This window comes from Neurospora tetraspora, assembly GCF_033439725.1.
Source record: "Neurospora tetraspora strain CBS 560.94 chromosome Unknown B0H65scaffold_1, whole genome shotgun sequence".
Classification (NCBI taxonomy): Eukaryota; Fungi; Ascomycota; class Sordariomycetes; order Sordariales; family Sordariaceae; genus Neurospora; species Neurospora tetraspora.
In genome coordinates this window covers 5,385,560-5,408,022 of record NW_026944383.1, presented here as the reverse complement: position 1 = coordinate 5,408,022, position 22,463 = coordinate 5,385,560, and the positions used below count along the sequence as shown (strand labels likewise).

The window sequence follows — 22,463 nt, the reverse complement described above, 5'->3', positions numbered from 1 at the left end:
CAACTACCATGTGTGATTCACTGTTTTCACAGCTGGCAGCAGCGTTTCCATGGTGTCGAGGGGTGTGCATATAGACCGGGCCTCGATTATATGCGTGTGCTAGTGCGGACATGTTGAGAGCGATTCCGTCATATCTGACCATGTTTACGCCCAAGGGACAGACATGATGCTACAGACCGTTCCATCGTTCAGAAAACGGACGTCTTCCAGCCGTATCCTTGAGGACTGCTATGCATTGTGAGTGTCGGATGGGAGAGGGCTTGCACCGGCTCTCACAGCCGCCGGGACCCATTATGCTAGGTTCTCCCAATTTCGGACTCCGATGGGCGGGTGTCCGAAGATTTCGAGTTCCTGCCCGGGTTGAAGTGGGAATTGCACTGCAGGAAGCCATACTGGATGTTGAGGCCGTGGGAAGAGCGCTTTGCGTCGTACCTACCGGCTCTGAGAAATGTCTTTTACTCATCCCGGTCCACGTTAGCTCTTTCCCTACGCAATTGGTGATCTGCACTAACAAGATGCAAGTTCATGCAAGTCACTTCAGCGGATCATGGTACCTAACGGACATGGCAAAACCGGCCGTGCGACAAAGTACACCTTGGTCTCGGGTACATCCGCATATGATAGTATCATCAATGCGCTAGAACGCGGTCATGGCGTCGGCCTCCCCCTCCCTTCCCCACCATGCCCACCATCGCGGCTTGTGCCAGGATCCTCGTTAGCGGCGTAAAGAAGACTTCGCTGCAGGTAGTAACAAACCGGACATCAGCGGGCAAAAACATGGCGGATACAGTAGACACCCGCTGCGGGTGAAAATCTGCTCTGGGGCTGGTCGGTCCCCGCGTCGGACGATACATCGGCGCACGGTAATATACACGACAGAAAGCGAGGAGCGGCGCGGTCTTTCCCAGTTTTTACGTTTTTTTAGCTTTGCTCTGCCCGAAAACTTAAAACTCCACCACATTTTATTCCTCGTCCTCTTTTTTCACCTTTTCTACACTTATGTAGCAAGCACCCCCTCCACCTTTCTTCCCCATCTGCTTTCCGCTCTTCACTTCTCTTTCATTGGAGTCGTCTGCGTTTGCTTTGCCGTGTGTGGTGCACATCTCCCGAGGTTTTCATTCCTGCCTTACTCGCACCAAAAGTCCTCTTGGCTTTCGGCTTTCTTCGATTATTTCTCTCGTGCTTTGCGGTTGTTTTCCTGTACCGCCAGCAAACCCCAAAGTCGTCGTTAGCGTCGTGACAAGGTCCGTATTCCATCCCCCTCCTGCTGGTGCCTGTCGACGCCATGCTGAACTGGCGGCTCCCATAGCAATTGGTCCTGTCCCTCCCTCCAGTTGGAAAAACACGCAAGGACACTGCTCAGCTTCCAGTGCTGTTAAAGAGTAAGTTCAACTACTTGACTATGTCTTGCTTCCAACCCGGTCTCGTTTCCCCTTCTCCCCGTGCTCGCAAGCTCCGTGTGCCGTGGCAAGCGATATCCTGTTCGTCGGCGTGGCGCCCGGCGAAGCTCGGCTATTATGTGACTGTTCCCAAGCTCTCTGGCAAAGAGCTATAGGGCATCTACCGGATTGGCCCATCCAACAAACCACTTCGATTACACGCGATTCGAAGACACGAGCACTCCTTCAGAGGTCCAAGGGTTCCCGAACTGCACTTCCCTCTCCGTCCTCCGACGTCATCCCGAGCTCCGATCTCCCAGACCTCGTTACGCTACCCACACGGGCACGCTGCGACGCTGCCTCGATAGAATACTACGTCCCAAAGCGAGAGATGGAAAACAATGAATGAAACCGGAGGCCCTTGATAATCGAGGAGGGAGGAAAACAAAAACATGATACGTGGAGATCGGTGGGCTACGTCGAGGACCTCACATGCCAAGAGATCTTTCTGTGTGTTCTCAGGAAGAATGGGTCTTTGGATAGTCCGTTGGAGGAATTCGTGGTGCCCACGCCCTCTCTCAGATCCTTTGCTGCAGCGATCATCTCGTTGGCCTTATCCGTGGGCAGGCAGCGAAGACTCATATCCCGGCTACCAACATCTACACTCCAGTCGGCGAGACTTTCTACCTCCCAAGTCTCCAACGATCTCTTCGCGGCCTACACGTTCCAGGCTTGGGCCACAACGGGACGCCTGCCACTCGGCGTGTGAGACGGTGCACGGGCGGGCTTTCAAAGAGATGGATCAAGAATGGGACTCAACGCTATCTACATCTCCAAGGCCCACGGCAAGGAGATGGGCAAGTGGTCGATCTTGACGCCGCTATGCCGCACCCTCCGATACCAGGTTCTTTCGTCTTCCGTGGCCCACGACGAGCTTGGCTCAGCAGTGGCTCTAAGATGATTCAAGTGGTTGATCCGCCAGTGGCCGGCCTGGCCAGACCCACGCAAGTGCTGAGACCGTGTGCAAAGGACTTACTTTGCATAATCCGAGCAAACATTGAAGTTGGGATGACAGAGTTGCCAACGGATGCCGCCTTCATCTTGCACGGACCGGCCTATATAAGCTATCTCGTATGTTTACTAATGCTCCGACTTTCGCAGGTCTCCGCTGTTCTTTGTCTTTCGTCCGGAAATCTTGCCGGATACAGGTAACCACCATCTTCTCGTCTTCACAGTTTGTCGTCTCATCACGGCCAACTCGTTCGTCATAGTACGTTCTTGTTAGGCGTAACGGTACTCTAAGTAGCGCTCGATCCGACTGCAGCTCAACATATTGCTTGTTGAGTCCACTTCCGCCCGACACCGGTGAGTGTCTGCCTCCTTCCCTCCTGTGTTTGTACTTCCTTTTCATCCCATGTGGTGAGCACTTGAGCACATTAGGTGTTTCGCATTCTGGGCCTCTGCATGTTGGCAGAATCCTATTGCGTCACAGACGGCCTTATTGTGTGTCTCTGCCTTAGAAAGATCAGGCAGCTCATTCTGGGTGTCGGGGTATAAATTGTCTCCTCGAGAGTCCTTCTGGCCCGGATCGTCTCCTTCTCACAACACTCGTCAAAGCTAACAAGATGAGACGTATTCAGAGACGCGTCACGCACTTGCGGCACATAGCGCTTACACCTAAAACTCGCAGCAACACGCTCGCCGAGTTAAGCAACTTGTAAGTGTAGATCTTGTTGTTTATCCCCGGCCCTTGCTATCCCAGTTTTCCTGCCATCTTCCCAGCTGCTTGCGCGTGCTGCGGGCGCGCTTGCGCAGTCTGGCAAGAGGGTTTTGTCTGGACTCGGCCGAGTGACTGAGCAGTGCCCACATCTTTGGCAAAATATCGGGACCGCAAAGCATTACTCGAAAATTTCTCCACTCTGGCAAACTTCCATCCTTGTCCTTCACTCGCAGTTCCTGCCTTTGAGTTCTACGTACCCTACCCTATCTACTACTACCGCCTTCCACCTGCCCTGACCTCTGCCTTACCTTCCACTCTTCCACCTCAGCAACCCTTGCCTTGCGCAACCAACTTGCTGTCGACGTGGTAAGGCCTCACTTTGCACCTTTCACCACTTCTTTTTCTTCTCAAGAAGAATACCCTCGCGGTTTTCGTCCTTGGATCTCCCCCGCCCCGCGTTCTTTTTCGGGTACGTTTGTTCATCTCCAGGACAACAGCCCAGAGTTCGGACAAGGACGAGTCCAGTCGCTGCCCAGCCGTCTACACTTCTTGCCATCTCACTCCAAGCTTTGCGCTTATATCTGCCTTCCTACCTTGCCCATACCCACTTTCCCCCAGCTTCCTTCATTGTTCCCGTGGCAACAATCCCCTCTCTTATCTTTCTACTTTGGACCCTTCTGCCAGCAGTCACACACGTCTTTCATCTTCCCCGCTTCGTCTTATACCTCATCATTCCTTTTTCGATCTTCTGTCGCATCAGCCTCACCACAAATGTCACCTGTCGCCGAGATCTCATGCTCTCGTGTCGCTTCCTGAACTAGACTGACAGCGCAAAGGATCATGGCCGATTACACTGCTCCCGGAGCCCCCGGCACCAACAACGCCGCTCCTGCCATGAACGGCAACTCTGAGGCCAACTTCCAGGCCCCCACCGCCCTTGTTCAGCCCGGCAGCAACGAGGCCAGCAAGACCCTGTGGTAAGTAACAAGCCGATAGGCTCGCCTTTTACCTTGTGTTCACTGCGGCCTTTTTGAATGAGATCTGACTTTGGTTCCAGGATGGGCGAAATGGAAGGCTGGATGGACGAGAACTTCATTAAGAACGTTTTCACCACTGTCCTCGGCGAGACCGTCCAGGTTAAGGTCATTCGCGATCGCAACTCTGGGTGAGTATCTCCGCTATCTTTACTTGGTCATCACCTTGCGTCATATCGCTGCTGTATACTGACATTATCTGACCTACAGTAACGCCGGTTACTGCTTCATTGAGTTTGCCACCCCCGAGGCCGCTCAGAAGGCCCTTAACCTGAACGGCACTCCGGTTCCCAACAGCAACCGTGCCTTCAAGCTGAACTGGGCTTCCGGCGGTGGTCTGATTGACCGTCGGTGCGTACATATTTGCTTCCTATCCTTTGTGACATGTCACTAATAGCAATATAGTGATGACCGTGGCCCCGAGTATAGCATCTTCGTCGGCGATCTGGGTCCCGAGGTCAACGAGTTTGTCCTCGTCTCGCTTTTCCAGTCTCGCTTCCCGTCCTGCAAGTCAGCTAAGATCATGACCGATGCCATGACCGGCCAATCCCGCGGCTACGGATTTGTTCGCTTTTCAGACGAAGGAGACCAGCAGAGGGCGCTCGTCGAGATGCAAGGCGTTTACTGTGGCAATCGTCCGATGAGAATTAGCACCGCGACTCCGAAGACTAGGTTAGTTCTTTGCCCGTTTAGACTTCTGAATCTGGTCCTAACACTTCTTAGCAGAACTCACCAGTACGGCGCTCATGCCCCTCATGCTGCCAATGCCATGATGGCTCCTGTCCCCGCCCACGCGGCCAACCTTCAGTGGGGAGTTCCCCCCCAGCCGTACTATTCCGGTTTCAACCCGATGCAGCCCATGAACCAGTTCACCGACCCCAACAACACGACTGTTTTCGTCGGCGGCCTCTCCGGCTACGTCACTGAGGACGAGCTCCGCTCCTTCTTCCAAGGTTTCGGCGAAATCACCTACGTCAAGATCCCTCCCGGCAAGGGATGCGGTTTTGTTCAGTTTGTCCACCGCCACGCTGCCGAGATGGCCATCAACCAGATGCAGGGATACCCGATCGGCAACTCTCGCGTCCGTCTCTCCTGGGGCCGCTCCCAGAACAACTCCGGCGTCGGCACCCCCTACCGCCCCGCCCCCCCTCCGCCTCATTACATGGGCCCTCCTCCCCCGCCCGGCCCTGCTGGTCCTTATGGCGCTCCCCACTTCGGCGGCAACGGTGGACCGCCCCCGGCTTTGGTAGGCCAGCCCTCTTACCAGTATACCCCGGCTCGTTCCCCGGCTCTTCTCACGGTCCCCTCCCCGGCTGCTTTTACGGCTCCTCCCCCGGCTGCTTTTATGGCTCCCGAGCCTTTTGCGGCCTACGCCGCTCAGCTTACGGGCCCCCCGCCGCCCCCTCCCGCGCCTGTCCCAACTTACGCAACTCACTACGCGGCCCCCCCGACCCCCCGCCCGGCGACCTTGGAGGCGACTGGACGTCACCACCAGCACCCTAGCAGAGTTGCTAGTGGCAGAGCCGCCAGCCACCATACCAGCAACGGCCGTATCACCAACGGCCGGATCAGCAAGCCCAAGAAGAATGGACCCAGTGGTTCATATGGCCAAGGTGGCCGCTTCTTCCGCCGCGGCGGAATGAACTGAGACTAGGGAGCCTTACAACCTCTGGAACTCACTCACCCCAAACGACCCAACATAACAACTTTTTTTTTCATTCAACAACCAGTTCTTTTTTTTCAACAACATTTCGGCCTGTGCTAACAGAAAAATGATAATAGTAATGACGCTCTGCCTATGCTTATGGTTGATCATCGCTCGGCGTTGGGGTGTGGCGTACCGGCAATCAAAACGTCCCCAGGTAACCGGTTGGCTTGAGCCTTTCCCATCATTCTTCTCGGTCCGATAACCACGACAAGGTGGCCACTTTTTGCTCGAGTTGTTTGTCGTTTGGGGGTTTCTTGTGGGCGTCGTACGGGTCTTTCTGGTCTACTCTACGAAATGGCGTGTTGCGCGGAGTTTTTCAAAATGATCATGGCTTTTACGACGGAAAGAGGATGTGGTCTAGTCTCAGAATTCTTGCTTGTCAATGCGTCTTTAGATTGGTTTTACGGCGAGCATTGTTGCTTTCGTTCATTTCAGCTGGACGATCGAGCGATGGGAAGATTTTCCGCAACCCAGATACAAAGATATCTTGACAGATTCCTCACGAGTTAGCTTAGGTTGGCTTTCACAGTTTCCTGTGCGTGTGGCGGATCATTTACGGGTTAGCATCGCTAAATCACTCCACTTATTCACTATACTTCGTTTCGTTATGCTTTCTACTTCGCAATGTTTTGTCCTTTGTTGCTCTGGGTGTTTCGCTATGATCTCCACCGAGCTTTGCTGTGCCCTTGATCTTGATTATCATTTTATGCTTCTAATGCTATGCTTGATGTATCGTGCGTCGCTCCCCTCATGCTTGATGTTGATACTCGCAACCAATGTTTCCCAAGCCCGAACCCTTCCCATACATGGCTGTGGCTGACCATTTACAGGACCGATTCTTACTACCTGTGTCACGATCATCCATATCCCGGAAACGAACTACCATCTATCCATTTTGATTTTCGCAACATGAGATGATTTGGCGTTCCGGCAGATTTTTACTCAATCATGTCTATTGTGATCATGGTTGAGCTGCCCCTTCCACTGATATCTGCCGCGGACCGTACACTCTAATGCTTCTCTAAGGTGTTTCGAGACTTCAAAAGGGGACCCATCAAGAAACCCAATTACCATCAACACAAAGAGCTAACTTGTCATTTACTTCGCGTACACCACCCCTTTCTTATACATGCACCAATCCCTGTACGACTTCCAGGCTCATTGGACTGGCTCGTAAAGGATTTGAGCGGGCCAGGTATGATTGGGAATTGATATGGGGATTTTATTCAACCAAAAAAAGAAGAAAAAAATCAACTTGGGCAACGATGACAAATAGGTGCAGGTACTCATATGAGCATATGAGCTTATAATTGACTGGTAGGTCTCAACGCGGAACTCATGTCTGCCCTTACTGACACGGATTACTATAGGGACGGTCGGTATGGAGCTCGAAGACTACTCAGTAACCCTATTTCACTTCACCCGACATTTCAAGTTGCTCTAAACTGCCCTCCTAGCTCCAAGTGCCCAAGGACGGGAACAAGATAGGTACGTTGAGAACATTGTTGACTGCAGTGCTTCAATTTTCCTGCTAGTTTTTCCTCCGGTTACGCCAACAACACCACTTCTACTTACTCGGGCCCTCTCACTACTCTGGCCTGGCACTGGGCTCCTCCCCCGTTTAACTTGGAAGGTGCCTGCCTACACCGCACGCCAGCCTTGCCAGCCGGTAACAAAGCTCCGGGTTGAACGTCACTGCGCTAAACTGGTGATAACGCGTCCTTCGAACTAACCAATGGGAATTAAACATGAATTACGTTGTCCCGCTACCTGTAACCTGCCTTTCCCACTCCCAAAGTCCCGTCCAGTTCTTTACCGCCCTGCGGCCTGTGGCTCATATCTCTGCCTGTCCTCGAGCCCCAGATCCCTAGAGCCTACGTGATCCCGTCCGATCACTTGTGATCCACAAGATGAGTCTTTCGGTCCAAGTATATCGCGAATTTGTGACTCTGCGTGGAATGGAAGGAGGTAGAAACGCTTTCGTCTGAAGTTGGACTTGGGCTGAACACCTCTTGCATATACGTAGAAGCCAGGCCGAGATAAGAGGAAGAGACGAAGGGGCCAGACCGGGGTGGGGTTCATTTGACTGCCCCTGCATGAACAGAACCGCCCGGAACTGAAGTTCTAGAACATTTGGGAAGGCGGGTACAACAATTAATGGGAGGAGGAGCAAACGGATTCAGGCCTGGCCGTTAAGGTCCCTTTGGCTTTGTCTACAAGCTCAAATGGGGTTTCCTAGGCCAATGAAAGATGGAGGCTGGACAATTACAGTGGAGTGGGAAAGCTGTGGTGACGGGAGTGATGTGTGCCTGCCTGCTGGTCTAGCAAGGAAGGAAGGCTGTTGAACCACCTGCGCCTGCCAACTGCGGGTCCGTTAAGGTCAGTCGTGTGTAACCAACTGAAGACGACCAACGATCCAGCCTCGCAATTTCTAGGGGATCGGATGACGAAGGGTACGACCGTGAAGATTGTTGGGAACGGAAGCCGGCAACGAAAGACGGGGTGCCCGTTGAGATTCCCCTCCTTCCTTAGGGCTGGCCCGGCGTCTCGGGCCCGAGGGGCACCAGGCAGCCATTAGGAAGGAGCCGGGGGGACAATCAAGAAACGGAGGCAAAAAAACGGAGGAAGAGGGGGAGAGGGGGACGAAGCTGTCTGATCAGCAGCAGCTGGAATATGGCCAAATCCGATGTTGACACTCGTAAGTTGGGGGTGTTCGATCTTGGAAGGTAGGTACTGTAAAGAAGGATGTTCATGATGATGGAAGACCAAAAAAATAAGAACATGCAAGGCGGGGTTTTAGGTAGAACCAACCAGCGGTTTTTTCAACGAGCTACAAAAAGAAAAGAAAAAGGGAAAAAAAAGAGGAACGACCGATCGCAACCGGCCCAGCCCGGAGTTGAACCGGGACCTGCTTGTTTTCGCATTATTGCTCGAGGCCGGCTCGAGTCTTACTAGCTATTCTGCCTGTGTGCTGCCCATTACACCACAAGACCATTTGGCTGTTATCGTTCGTTGAGAGGTGGGGATGAACTTTGTCGTTATATGGCCCCATTCAAGTTCCTTTCTCACAGGCAAATGCAGTACAACAGGATGTTCTCTTGTTGCAGGCGGAAAGCGTTTGGATGTATGTATTGTTACCTAGCTCGCATTGTCCATCTGTTATATCTCTAATGAAGTTGTTGTCCATTTGGCCTCGCTGTGGGAGACGTTTGTACTAGATTTGTGCGCATGTATCGCAATGCCCAAGATTGTCGTTATACCTTTTTGTGAAATTTTGATCCTTATGATGCATCCAAGACGGTTGATATCCCAATCGTTTCTCGCTACAATGATGTTAGTTGGTTCTTCTTTTCAGATGCATAGGTAAGGATGTAAACGTGACCACTATGGAAGTGATCGTACCTAATGTCTACTTCAACGGCACGATATAGGGGTTTGTTCACAGAGTTACATGTTCCTGTTCTATTGACTCTATTTACTACTTGGTCACCATTTGGTTACTTCTTGTCCACCTATGTTTGCGTTTACGAAGAAGATTGTAAGGCCTTGCATGTCTTGATAGCACTTGAGCAGAAGTAACTTCGACCACATCAAGATGTTACACAGTTTTGCGCACTTCCCACAACATACCAAGACCATCACTAACGAGCTTGAAAGCCTTCATTTCATGTTGATTCCACTGGACGCTCTATTTAGGACGGAGAACTTTAGTTCCATCGCATGTTTGCAAGCCTGGTTGTCAGCCTTGTAGCTGAGCTTGAGTGGCTCTTGACCCGGTGATATATATACTGTTGATTAGGTAGAGGTATCGTTTCGTGAGAACAGGGAACTAATGCTTCGTGCTATCTCTTTTGGTCTAACCCATATACCTCCTAACGAACTTCATCCCTTGAACCGCGTATTTTATCGTTTGTTTGGCCACAAACCGTCTTTGGATGATCTTTCAATAATACCACGGTTGACTTCCCGCCCCCGCTGCTACCCCTGAAAACAGTTGCTCAAAGAAGCAAAACAATAACATGCTACCCCTTTCAGACAGCAACCAACCATTAAACATCACACAAAGCTCCTCTTTGGGTTGCTCAACATCACTACATGCGCTTTGCAAAACAAGCACTGCAGTGGTGTCATGGCCACCTGACCCGTCACCAGCTTCCACAGCACATGCAGATATATGTGAACTGCAAGGGGAAGAAGTATCACTCGTAAGCAGTGCCAATGTACACAGTGCTGTAGGCGGCCGTCATTATTGGCAGGGGTCACTGGTGACGTCGCGGGCCCAGTCATAGGTTGTCGTTGGTTCGGGATGCATCCAACCACGGGTTCTGGAGAGAAAAGGTTCTTGACTGGCAGTGGTTCAAGAAAGGTAGATACCATAGGAGTCAATCTTGACGGTCTTGCAGAGACACTGCGCGGTTGAAAGTCTATGTACACGGAAGAGGTTCTTTAAGGGCCAATTCGGACGGAAGAGAGCACCGAACTCTTCTGCCCCAGATGTCGCCCACCAAAATCATGGACTGTCTGTGGTCGTCTCCCAGACGGCGGAAGGACGAGGATGTGCAGTCAGTCGTATTTATATCCGAGGTAGCATTGTCGATCGGGAATCGTGTGTGGGTAGCATTCTGCCAAGCATCCCCAACCCCAAAAGTGGCTTGCGCCTATTCCCGATCCAGACAGGCAACAGCCCGTTATGTTCAGGCGTGCTGCTTGCTGCAGCGTCTCTGCACATGCAGGGTTCACGACCTGGTTTGGGTCTTGCATGAATCTTTGGTGGCTGGGGTTTACCGTTCGTTCGCTGTTCCGAGTCGTCGGTTGCTGGCCACCGCTGGGCCCTGTTCCGCTAGTGCTGAGAATTGGTGCCGTAGTACCCATGTTGGCTGACGTTGTGAGCTGAGACTTGCTGTTGATTCCTGGACAAGATGCATTTATGATGATGGCTTCCTCCTCTTCAACGTTCCACCGCTTCTTTTTGTGTTTTACCTCTTTCTCCCCTCTGTTAATGCTCGGACGACGACGACGACAACTCGATATCTGGAACTGGGCTGGGAATTGCTAGAGGTTAGCTCATGCTTGAAAAGCAGCAGTGGTGGAGGAAACCAACTTTTGGGAAGACTGAAGGAGTTTGAGGTGGTTGGTAGCTTGGAGCCGGCAACCTCAAGTTTTCAACACCGAGTTCCGAAGAGCTTCCCCGACGTTTCACAGTTCCGGCTTGTTCAGGGGTGGAGGCAGGACTGGAAAGGTGCCAGCAACAGTGACGAAACGTGCGTGGACGGTACCTATGGATGGATGTCGAACGGGGTCCTCGAAGCCTTTCGAGGTATGATGCTGGCCCGGGGCTTGTCTTCAAGCTGTCGCAAATCCTGTCCCGGTTCTTGGCCCTTATATATGAGGCGGGAATTCTGGCCGTAATGGGTTGGTGGTACCATGGATGGAAAGGAAATCCCAACGCAAGGGTGGACTTGATCTTCCCGTGCTTCTTTCCGGTACGTCTCTCGGCTTGAGTAAAGATGGCAGTTGGAATCGTAGGACTCTTGCTGACATTGAAGGCATAGCTGGGCGTTGCTGTCATTGTGAACGCGTATGAGATCGTCTCTTTCTCGTGCTTGGACCGGCGACGACCGATCAATGTCATTGCCGTGTGCTTCGACATCCTGATTTGCGCTGGTAGCACCTTTTGTTTCCTCCTTCTAGGGCTTATCGACAACGACCAAGTTCAAGACAGACTTAGAACGGACTCCACGCGAGAACGATGGAAGAAGGACCAAAGTAAAGCCATGATCTTCATGATTGTGTTTTGGTAAGTGGCCGTCTCGATTCATTGGGTCCAAATCTGAAGTATCTTATGGGGAACACTCGCATCGATGATTGCACCTTCCCTCTTTGCCGTTGATAAGGTACCATTGCTGACTTCGGGATTTCTCAACACAGCTTTCTTCATGCGTTGTTTGTAATCATGGCTTCGGTTGGGTGTGTATACTCGGGAGTGATGAAGAACAGGGCGCGAAGACAGAGGCGGATAGTACGAAACCGAGCGCAGATGGTTCGGTTTGCAGAGGAACGGCGGAGGCGAATGGAAGTAGAGAAAGCCCAAGTCGAGGCTCCGGTTGAGGACGTCGGACAGAGTGAAGAACGAATACCCGAAAGAAACCCAAGGGGGACGGAGTCAACGGGGTCAACAGAGCTGGAAGACAACGAACGAAAGACGAGGAAACGGTTCAGTGGAGGAACTGAGGTCATGTCCTAGCTGGGGCGGTTACGGTACCTTACTTTCTTGGGACCGTTACTTTGGGGGCGTGTATGGTTGGCCGTCTTCCTTACGTGCCGTCTTTTCTTACGGCACGTTTATTACCAGATACCTATTGTTGGACCTTCCTCGCCTGCCTACAGGCAAGGCTGCTCCGTTTCAAGTTGTACTTTGGGACTTTGCCAAAAAATCTTGCCCTACTTCCCCGCACAATCTACTTGACCTTCCCATCAAATTCTTCAACCTTTTCACCTTTCAAATTTGAGTGATCAAGAATCTTCTCTCGCATTCCACTGCCTCCTTCTTCATCTTTCAACTTTCAACTTTCAACATCATCTCCAACCACAACCTTACACCCAACTTCTCAAGATGACCCAGATTCCCTGGCTTGACATCTTTGACGGGCCCGTCTCCAACGCCTCAGAACTCAACTTTGCCTCTACCAGAGCTCGCGCGGAGGACGCTCTCTTCTACCCTCCCAGCAATGAGAACTCTCCTGTGCCCCCCTCGCGGGATCGCACCTTGAGGACGAGCCCCCCTACCCAAGCTGACGAGGACGAGAACTTACGACGATTCAGCATGCGGCCCCCCACCCAACCGATCCTTACTGACGAGGACGCGTATTACGCGGCGCAGCTGGAGATGATCCGTAAGAAGTACATGCGCGTCATGGACAAGAAGAAGCCGCCCCCTCACCTCGCTGTGAGAATCTGCAAGAAGATTTTTCATGGCGCGTTCATGGCTGCCTTGTTCTTTTCTCCTTTATTCCTCCTCCTCAACAAGGCACGTCGTGCCGCAAGGGGTTGAGTCCCTCCTCAAGGGCTCCCCTCTTCCTGTGCTCACCACCAGGGCACGTCTGACCAGGGGCTGAGTCCCTCCTCAAGGGCGCCCCCTTCCTGTCAAAGTATTGTGAGGTAAGTTTGATCATCCAACACCAACGTATTCGTACCTTGGAAGCACACACCAAGCAGTTGACTAGGAGTGCTAACACATTTCCCAACACATCTAGACATCTCCTTCGCTCCCGCTGCCCAAGCGGCGCGGTCTTTGAGCAACGACAACCACTGCTATCTTTCGCGCCTCAACAGTTGTTGCTGATCCATTGTTTGTATGAGGTATGAGCTCCATGAACTGCCTTGACGCGCGTCTCCACCTGCTTGATACCTGTTTCCCTGTTTGAAAACACCCTTTGCTACGAGTTTGGGCATTTTGGGTCTGGCAAAGGGGCCCACAAAGCTCAGTGGACACTCAAGCTTCTTTCACTCTACGATCATGTCAACACAATAAAGTGCATCTGACTGACCTGGCTTGTGATAGTAATGTGCCTCGGGCCAGCACCACCAAGAAGCTGTCCGCCGAGGACAAGAAGAAGCAGAAGAAGAAGAAGAAGAAGTTCACCACCCGTGGCACCACCAAAGCCTCCAAGGCCAGGAAGGTCAAGTTTGCTTGGCCCAAGAAGGTCCGTGTCGGCGACGAATGTACTGCTGGCCACGTCAGGTAAAGTTCCGCTCCCATTCCTGTTACTCCTTGGCCGTTGTATATGGCTGCTGACCATTCATGAACCACAGTGGTCAAATCTCTGGTTCTTCGATAGTGGCCGGCCGATGACGGAACACAACATCCGTCCCGTCATCGGCCAAGCAAAACAAGCATCACCACCACCTCCACCGAATCCAGGCACACGCCATCACTGGCTGATTGCCACCAGGATCAGGCCCGGTGGAGACGCTACGCCGAGCACCCCCTCTACACCCTTTTCCACTACAGTGGTGGCATGTGCCCTGGTTTAGTATCAACTCCTTGTCTCGAAGATTCGGATGCCTATTTGGTTATGCCAGCCCGCGCACTATCCCAGCAATATGTTTTCCAAGGTCAAGAAGCTCTCCGCGAAGGTCAAGGAGCGTATGTACTCGTCTGTACAGATCATCTACTCCGCTCTCGCCTTCGGTACAGGCCAACTTCCAAGGCTTCACGTTGTACAAGACAAACCCCGCTGCTTGAATTGTGCTTTCGACATCACCGAGGGGCATTTCAAAGCACCCCTTGAGGGGGCCCTCAACTCAGGCCACCCCTCACATGGCCTCCCCGACGTCGAGATTCTTCCCGAGTATGATGGGACAGATGACTACGAGCGGCAGGACCGAAGAGGTTGCCAGACGTGTGGAATCTGGGCAGTCCGAGTCCGGACCTTCCTACCGAGCGAGGTTATCTTCCGGCCGGTTTATTGGACCCAACGGCTTCAACATCAAGCCGGGGGGTTGAGCGGTAAGTACCTATCCATCCCCTCGCTTCCATCTTATTTGAGACATCAACTAATGGTTAAACTAGTTCACCAACGATCAACTCCTCACCTAGCGTGATCACCACCACCACCACCAACCAAGATGCCTTGCCCTCACAAAAAGCTCTACGAAAGGAGAAGAAGATGAGCGAGGAGGCCGGCGACAGCAAGAAGCGCAAGAAGCACGACGGCGAGACCGCCGAGGGAGAAGGCCGAGCGCAAGAAGCAAAAGAAGGAGAAGAAGGAAAAGAAGGAAAGAAGGAGAAGAAGGAGCAGGCAAAGGCAACAAAGCCCAAGGAAGAGCCACAGTCCAGCACTTCTAGACCGCGGGGCAAGAATCCAGGTTGGCAGGACCTTCACCTTGACCTCACCTTCACTTCCGCTTGATCAGGTTGACTGTTCAGCGATGTAGATTTCTGCGCCCAAGAAGGTGAAAGTAGACGCATCACCTCCAGTGGAGTCCGCCTCTGACCCGAATGAGACGGAAGAACAGAGGAAGCGCCGCTTGCGGAAGGAGGAGAAGAAGAAGAAGGAAAAGAAGGGAGAAGAAGGAGAAGAAGGAGCAGAAGAAGAAGAAGTCCACCACCCGTGGCAGAATTTGCGTGGGCTTGCTGCCCTCAATGGTACTCTGCGTGATGACGAAAACCAAGCTTGCCAGAACTGAGGGAGGTGGAAAGGCGACGACAGAAAATGTGGTTGATTCTGTAGTGGTAACGGAAGAGGGGAAACGGAAACTAGGGTAGTCTAGAGAATCACACGAACTTCGTCTTTAACTTCTCGTTGTTCATTGCCAGGTTGTGAAGCCAAGTGAATTGTACGGTGACCCTGACAAATCCTTTGAGTGAGCACAAACGGTCCGCGGTGCCTGTTGAACGACAAGACAAATATTGAAGCTCCTTGAGGTCCGATACCTCCGCGAGTCATGGGTAGTTATGCTACGCATCTTCTCCCTTCAACAGGACTGGCACTAACGACAATGGTAACAGCAGAATGATAGGCGACTTGGTGGAGATGGTAGATCAAGCACAGGAGCAACAAGATTGAACATAGAAATCAAGCGTTTCAAGGGGGTATCGTGTCATTGCATCTTATCAACATACACAAGTCTCCATGGGAGAACTAAAACCCAAATGCGAATCCTCGACTAACGGACTGAAACATGCTTCCCGTACTGTAGTGATCCGGCTCGTGAAAACTCCATGAATGTCCTTCGCGACAAAAAATGCTTTCCCAAATTCATTCATGCATGCACCCCTAAAACAACGAACAAACTCCTTATGCGAAATAAGAAAACATCCACCACTGGGGTATCCTTTACTTGTCCTCCTTCTTCTTGTCGCTGGTCTCCTTCTCGTCCTTCTCCTCGCTCTTGCCCCTCACGGCGCCCTCGAAGCTGGTGCCGACATTGGCAATGGTCTCGCCAACAGGCTTGCCGAGGCCGCCCGTGACGCTGGTGATGGTCTCGCCGAGGCCGCGCGAGGCAGCGCCGACGACGCCGCCAACCGTGTTGGCGACGGAAGACGTGGTGTTTCCGACCGTGTTGGTGACGCCGCTGGCTACGCTGCCGACGGCGCCGGTGACGGTGCTGGTGGCGCTCGAGAGGAGGCCGGGGGACTTTTCTTTTTGCTCAGAGGAGTCGTCGGATGTGCCCTTCTTGCTCTCGGTCTGCTGGGTATCCTTCTTCTCGGTGCTCTTCTCCTTCTCGAGGGAGGCGAGGGTCTTGGGGGCCTTCTCGATCTGCTCGGCAGTGACGGGCTCACCGGCGTCTTGGGAGACGGCCTGGGAGTAGAGGGGGGCACCGGGCTCGTTGGGGTTGGTGGCCATTTTGATGGTTTTGATGGGATTGGTGTTTTGCGGGTGTGGTTTTGTGGTTTGTCGTGTTGGTTGGAGAGAGATGTTCTCTTGGTTGTAGTAGAAGAGTGGCTTGAATGGATTGGAAGTGATGATGTTCTACAAAAAGATCTGAAGTGTGACCGATGCGTTCCTTATATGTCTGTACGACCAAACAAAAAGACCCCACCGTGCATTGCGTTGCAATTGCATGATGATGATGGTTGGCGACCAAAGGCAGGGGGAGAGCTTGCTGAGAGCTTGTTGCAATGGAAGCTCCAAAGACAAAGCTGCCCCGCCATTCTACGTCATCGCTGCACGGTCGATCAGGTCCCCGTCTGCCATCCGTCTTGTGTCTGCCTGTCTCTGACACCTGCACTGCCGTTTGCCAGTATCTAACGCACTCCTCATCCTTCCATCCCTGATTGCCGGATGACACTTTCCCTGTCAAAGGCAATGAAATTGGCGTTGGCAATTACTGCCGAAACTGACCGCGATGGTGATTGCGAGCAAGGGTCGTGGGCTTCAATGACGTCGTTGTAGCGGGGCCTTGAGCACGCTATTCCTGTTCTGGCCGTTCCTGATCTCCCCCTTCCCGAAAGTGATCGGAATCCGTAGCCACAGAGAGTCAAATCCGTATGCACAGAGACTCCCCACTTTTTTCTGGATGTGCCAGATTGCCAGTGAGTGCAGCCACTACCCAAGTTCCCAAGATATCAACGTCCTCGACCAGGTTTAAACACTCGCAAGGAATTGTGATTTTGAACAACGAGGTCTTCTATCAGGGAGATTCCATTCCGACTAAGTATCGTTGCGCGAAGTTAGGGGTAAGCGGCTCGTTTGACTTAGAGAGAACGGTACCCTTTTGGGCGGGCGAGTTTGATACGATACCGGGCTTTCGATACTGCACGGCACACGAACCGGATCGCGCACAGCACTGAGGTAAGAAGGGATAGATATCGCAAGAAGCTTTAAGCGTGAGAGTTTAAAGCGCGAAGAGCCTCATTTGCGAAGAGCCTCATTCACGAAGAGCTTTATTCGCGACGAACATTTGATATCAATACTTCATTTCGATGTTGGTTAGCACCGACTCTTTTGGGTCGCGACGGAAATGGCGGCTGGTGGTTGGCTATACACCTTAAAAAGTGGGGGAAAGTCTCTGTGCCTACGGATTTGACTCTGTGGCTACGGAATTCGGAAAGTGATTGCATCGAAATCTATAGTTCCCTTTTCAACCAAGGCAGTTTCCCATATCATCCTGTGGCTGGCAAGAGGAGGTTACTACTCGTTCGTGTCATATGATCACGTTCATGGCAGTTGCCAAATTGGCAGCATGGTTTCCAAAAGAAGGACAAATGGTGGCCGAAGGAAGCTGCCCCTGCCGTGGGACTTGTCGGCGAGGTCGTCCAACATGATCTCCGTCGGGGAACATCCAAGGCCTCAATCTGCCAAAGGCATACGATGACAACTTCGAGGCTCTTCATCGTATATAGCCGCCCAATCATTTCAGTCCCTGGACAGCTTGACCGCACGTGTACATGTATGTATCCAGTCGATTTGTAGATTGCTCAACGCATTTTCATTACCAAGTTTTGCATACAATGAATGACAGGTTGTGAACTGACTCTGTCAAATGTGTCCCTGCATCTTTATTTTGGGGTGATGGCGGCCTTCGGCTTCCTGGGAGTACCAAAGGAATTGACCCGGCCGAGCCCCCGACCATGAGCGGAGACCCACCTACCGATAAGTGGGTCCAAGCCTCCGGCAACCGAGCCGGTGCTGCTCTGTGGTGCCATTGATTTTGAGCCCAACGTTGATATTCACTCATGTTTAATACAAGACATCTAACCTTCCTATCTAAATGAAGATTTGAAGTGATATCAGAGTTGAGCCGCTGGTCCGTAACAGACTCGAATCACAAGGTAGAAGTTCGTACCTGCATCAACCCTAACCCGCGGCACTTTTCTAACAGACGAGCTACGTCCCCCAACCAGTTGCTGCTGTTAGAAGAATTCGGCTCTTCGGGTAGGCGCGACTGATCGAACGCGGCCGCTCGCAGTCCATGGGGCAATCAATGCGGCAGATCGCATCTGCAACGGTGGAAGCTCCCGCTGTGAATTGCAGCGGCCCCCAGAATGAAACATCCAAATTCCTAGGACACTTCTTCTTCTTCCAGCAACCACCAAACAACAAGAGAACCAATTCTAAGGAGCAAAATTGTCACACGACAATCAATTTCTTTCGTTCATATGTCCACCGTCCATACATTACTTCAGTAGCTTTATCCGACGCCATTGAATTCCTGTCTTTGATACCTTGCCTGCGGGGTCTTGCGTCGCCCAACTTGACAGCACGTCTTGCTCGACATTCGAACTTCAAGTCCAGACCCAACACTTGGCCACACCAACGCATTATCACCATTCAGCTCAGAACCGAATATCTTTCCGGCCAGTGCGCGACCTACGTGAGTTGTACGTCCGAACATGTAAGCTGGGAATCCGTTCGAGCCCATAAATAGTTGGTTTGAAGCGTGACCGGTGCATACACCGCCTGTATTAGAGTCTGGACCACTTCAGGAGTGACCGATAACTTTGGTGGTCACGAGCGTGACTATGGGATGTGTGTACAGATGCCCATTGGTCGGTAAAGCCAGGACGAATGCGAGACGGTGATTCAGGGGGTCTGCTAGCGAATCCTCTTGCCCCAAGTAGTGTTCTGGATGTGTTGGCAATCTTTCGCTAATGTTGAACACTTCCTACCAGTCAAACTTAACAATCGTTCACGATAATCCAGAGCCTCTTGGTGTACTAGGTGGAGCCCTTGACACACAACAAGCTACGAAACCGCCAAACCAACATCCTACCGGTCTTACAACATTGTGTGCCATCCTTCCGCAGCTATCATCAGGGCGAGGAGTTTGCAAAAACACTACACATAGGAGAAAGAGGAGGGATGAGGTGACCAAACCGATTTAAACCGACCCAAGCCGACGAGGTCCGACATCGGAATTTCTCGAACACGGACAAGCCGATCTTACTATGGGCAGGACGCGGCTCTTCAACCTCCATCCGGGGGCTTCAGCAATCGGACGGCTGCCTTTCCATACAAGAACATCAAATCAGAAGCCCAGGAAAAGGGGAGAAAGCCTTGAAGGGGACACTAAGAGCTTTCGAAACTCACCGTCACGGACTGGCCAAGAACAAGGCGGTGTCTATCTCCTTGACCGATCGAGTGTCAGCTTTTGAGACTCGAGCACCAAAGACTCGACCGTTACGACTCCTGGGTCTCGACTTTCAGCTTGGACGACACTGTGGGACGAACTGGTTTATGGGTCTAGCCTTCAAGCAAGAACTCCAGACGAACCTGCCACCGCAAGGAGATTGGGCCCGTCGGTGCACAACCCACAGGTACGGATCTTGAGGCGCGCACGGGCATGCAACAAAGTGCATATCTGGAAGGATCAGCCCCACAAGGATTGTTTCCTGGTCTTCTTACTATGCTTTGAACATCAGATACCTGACCTGTGCGGGGTGGTTCACCGGAGAACGAAGGTCAGAGTGTCCAATATCTCGAGTGAGCAACTCGTGTTGGATTTGGCGGTCAGGACCGTGTTGGGCGGTGTCGTCCATACGAAATCACAACCATCCCGTAGTCATTGTTTGTCTATGGAACACAACGCTTCGCAAGAGGGGAAATCTGGCCCCGATCTGTCATCAATCACGGTGAAGATTTTGTAACAAATCCCTTAACATAAAGACCATCAGCACCATTTGTACCACCATGTCTTTTTCCTCGGCAGACAAATCGGCAGACGCCACCATCGAGATGACCGAGATGACCCGGCAAAGCACACCATCTTCTGGCGAAGCCGCGGCTCCAACACCTTCAACAAGCTCTACCGAAAATGGGGATAAGGCGTTGGAGGCGTTGGGCTATACACCAGTGAGTTTTAGTACCAGAGGGCCTCGCTCTCCCGAATGTCCGGGGGCTTCTACTAACATACCACAGGTATTCAAGCGCGAGTTCTCAAGGTGGTCCAGCTTCAGTTTTGCTGTGAGCATATCTGGAGTATATGGCACACTCATGTCAACATGGATATATGGCCTGCAAGCCGGCGGCGCGGCTGCTATCATGTGGAGTTGGATCATCGGCGGCGCTGGCGCATCGGCACTTGCATACAGTATCGCTGAGATTGCATCTGCCTACCCCAGCTCCGGAGCCATGTACTTCACCTTGAAGTTCCTCGCACCCGAACAGCAAGTTCCCTTCCTGTGTTGGATCGCCGGTAAGTTCTTCGATACCTTCGCCTCTAGATTGTCGCTGACTGGAATGACAAAGGTTATCTCAATCTCGTGGGTACCGTTGCAGGTAGTGCCTCTACCGAGTATGCCGCGAGTCAAATGCTTCTTGCAGCTGTTTCGATCACATCCAACTTCAGCTACGTGCCAACACCAAGCCATGTTGTGGGTGTCATGGTAGCGCTTACAATTATTCATGCCATGATCAACACTCTACCGACAGCGTGGTTGAACCGGTTGACAAGCGGCTATGTTGTCTTCCACATGAGTGTCCTACTCGGTGCTTGTGTGACCTTGTTGGTTCAAAAGTGGAACGATATACACACGCTCAAATATGCTTTTACCGATTTCCAGCCTTCATCGGGATGGAGCCCTCCTGGTTTTGCCTTTCTTTTCGGATGCCTTACGCCAGCCTGGATCATGACTAGTTGTGATGGTACAGCTCGGTAAGTTCCTGGACTGACCAATTGGAGGGTGAAGGTACTCGTGATGCTGACTCAAAGATAGTATTGCTGAAGAAGCAAAGAACCCTCAGATGGTTGTACCTTGGGCCATTGCCAATGCGACAACGTTCACTTATGTCATTGGGTTTGCATTCAACCTGGTCTTGGTTGTCTGCATGGGCGACCCCAAGGAACTGATAAATAGCCCAAGTGGCCAACCGGTAAGATCCCCCAAGCCGAGGCTCCAGGCTCTCACCTGTCCGAAATTAACTTTGCCAACACCAAGGTTGCGCAACTCTTCTTCAATGGCATGGGGCATGCCCCCGCGATTCTGTTCACACTCTGCGGCTTCGGAGTCATGAATCTGGTTGCGATCCCCGGCATACAAGCCGGCAGTCGGACCATTTTTGCCCTCTCCCGCGACAACCTTCTTCCGTTCTCCCATATCTGGGTCCGCATCTCTAAACGCTCACAGACTCCCCTCATTGCCGTCTGGATGTATGCTGTTCTCGAGATCATCATCAACCTGCTCGGCTTAGCAAGCGGTACTGCCATCGGCGCCGTGTTCAATGTCTGTACGGTTGCATTGAACGTGTCCTATGTCATACCCATCATTTGCAAGATGGTCTATGGGCGTATGCAGAAGGGGCCTTGGCATATGGGCAAGTATAGCATCTGGGTCAATGCAGTGGCGGTTGCATGGAACACGTTCATGGCTGTCATTTTCTTCTTCCCGACACGGATACCCGTCACACCTGAGAATGTGAGTACCGCCGTCTTCATCAGTTTGGGCTCCACCTACCAAGGATGCGGTAATGCTAACATGTCCTCCAGATGAACTACGCCATCGTTGTTTTCTTCTTCGTTCTTTTCTTCGCCCTCGGTTTCTGGTATACCCATGGACGCCATTACTATACCGGTCCCCTAACGCACTCGCCACGCGCTACCGATATGTCGGTCGTCGTACCCGACGACGTGTGATCGGTTTCAGTTCTCGTACGACCCCATAGGAGGCGGTCCTCCTTGTATTTTTTTTCCTTCATAGCAGCATCTCAACTGCTTTGCGTTGCCTTTAACTTCTTGGAGCCCGGCGTTGTTTTGGTTGGTTGGCCAGTTAATAGTTTTACTTTTACATCATTTGGCGTGGCGTTTATGTTTTAATGAAGTCCTCCCCAAGGGTTGGTGGGGCTGGAGCTGGGATGTAGGGAGTTAGGGACAGGTTCAAAAAAGCTTATTTTGACGTCGTCTTGCTTATTCCCGTTGTGGTGCATACAAGTCGTGATCCATCGAGGTCGGGTGGCGTGATCCCTGGTGTTGTCCAATCCCTTGCCAAACCTCTTACATTCCGACTTTCTCTCCGTGAACCTGCTGGGTTGGTGTCTTGCTTTTTTGGGTAAGAGACATACTCTATCAAATGATTCGCTGACCACACTAACTCTGAAATAGTTCGAAATACCTAGTCAGTATCCAGATCGAGGGCATTCCGTGCTTTGTTTACCCGCTTCAGGGGTAAGGCTTGGCGTTCA

The 22,463-nt window shown here is 52.0% G+C and overlaps 5 protein-coding genes across 5 annotated transcripts; 4 read left to right on the top strand and 1 right to left on the bottom strand.

Moving 5' to 3' along the window:
• Positions 1-3,939: 3,939 nt before the first annotated feature.
• Positions 3,940-5,781, top strand: B0H65DRAFT_438720 (uncharacterized protein; the record flags this gene model as incomplete). The annotated part of the gene is made up of 5 exons (XM_062825384.1): positions 3,940-4,076; positions 4,157-4,264; positions 4,344-4,484; positions 4,539-4,805; positions 4,827-5,781. 5 exons carry the CDS (start codon positions 3,940-3,942, stop codon positions 5,779-5,781), a joined length of 1,608 nt encoding a protein of 535 aa, XP_062686856.1.
• A 4,889-nt stretch (positions 5,782-10,670) lies between these two features.
• B0H65DRAFT_516386 (uncharacterized protein) lies at positions 10,671-12,314 on the top strand. Its single transcript, XM_062828666.1, has 3 exons — positions 10,671-11,324; positions 11,394-11,638; positions 11,770-12,314. The coding sequence occupies exons 1-3, from the start codon at positions 11,124-11,126 to the stop codon at positions 12,083-12,085; spliced, it is 762 nt and encodes a 253-aa protein (XP_062686855.1). The 5' UTR covers positions 10,671-11,123; the 3' UTR covers positions 12,086-12,314.
• Positions 12,315-12,454: 140 nt separating this feature from the next.
• On the top strand, positions 12,455-15,030 carry B0H65DRAFT_544727 (uncharacterized protein; the record flags this gene model as incomplete). Its single annotated transcript, XM_062829318.1, has 6 exons — positions 12,455-12,834; positions 13,403-13,577; positions 13,654-13,854; positions 13,924-14,192; positions 14,414-14,709; positions 14,822-15,030. The coding sequence occupies 6 exons, from the start codon at positions 12,455-12,457 to the stop codon at positions 15,028-15,030; spliced, it is 1,530 nt and encodes a 509-aa protein (XP_062686854.1).
• A 389-nt stretch (positions 15,031-15,419) lies between these two features.
• Positions 15,420-16,630, bottom strand: B0H65DRAFT_485436 (uncharacterized protein). The gene has a single exon (XM_062827679.1). The coding sequence runs from the start codon at positions 16,188-16,190 to the stop codon at positions 15,681-15,683; it is 510 nt and encodes a 169-aa protein (XP_062686853.1). The 5' UTR covers positions 16,191-16,630; the 3' UTR covers positions 15,420-15,680.
• A 3,181-nt stretch (positions 16,631-19,811) lies between these two features.
• On the top strand, positions 19,812-22,006 carry B0H65DRAFT_48926 (amino acid permease 2). The gene is made up of 6 exons (XM_062827719.1): positions 19,812-20,138; positions 20,205-20,481; positions 20,535-20,940; positions 21,002-21,158; positions 21,224-21,700; positions 21,772-22,006. Exons 1-6 carry the CDS (start codon positions 19,977-19,979, stop codon positions 21,916-21,918), a joined length of 1,626 nt encoding a protein of 541 aa, XP_062686852.1. The 5' UTR covers positions 19,812-19,976; the 3' UTR covers positions 21,919-22,006.
• Positions 22,007-22,463: the final 457 nt, after the last annotated feature.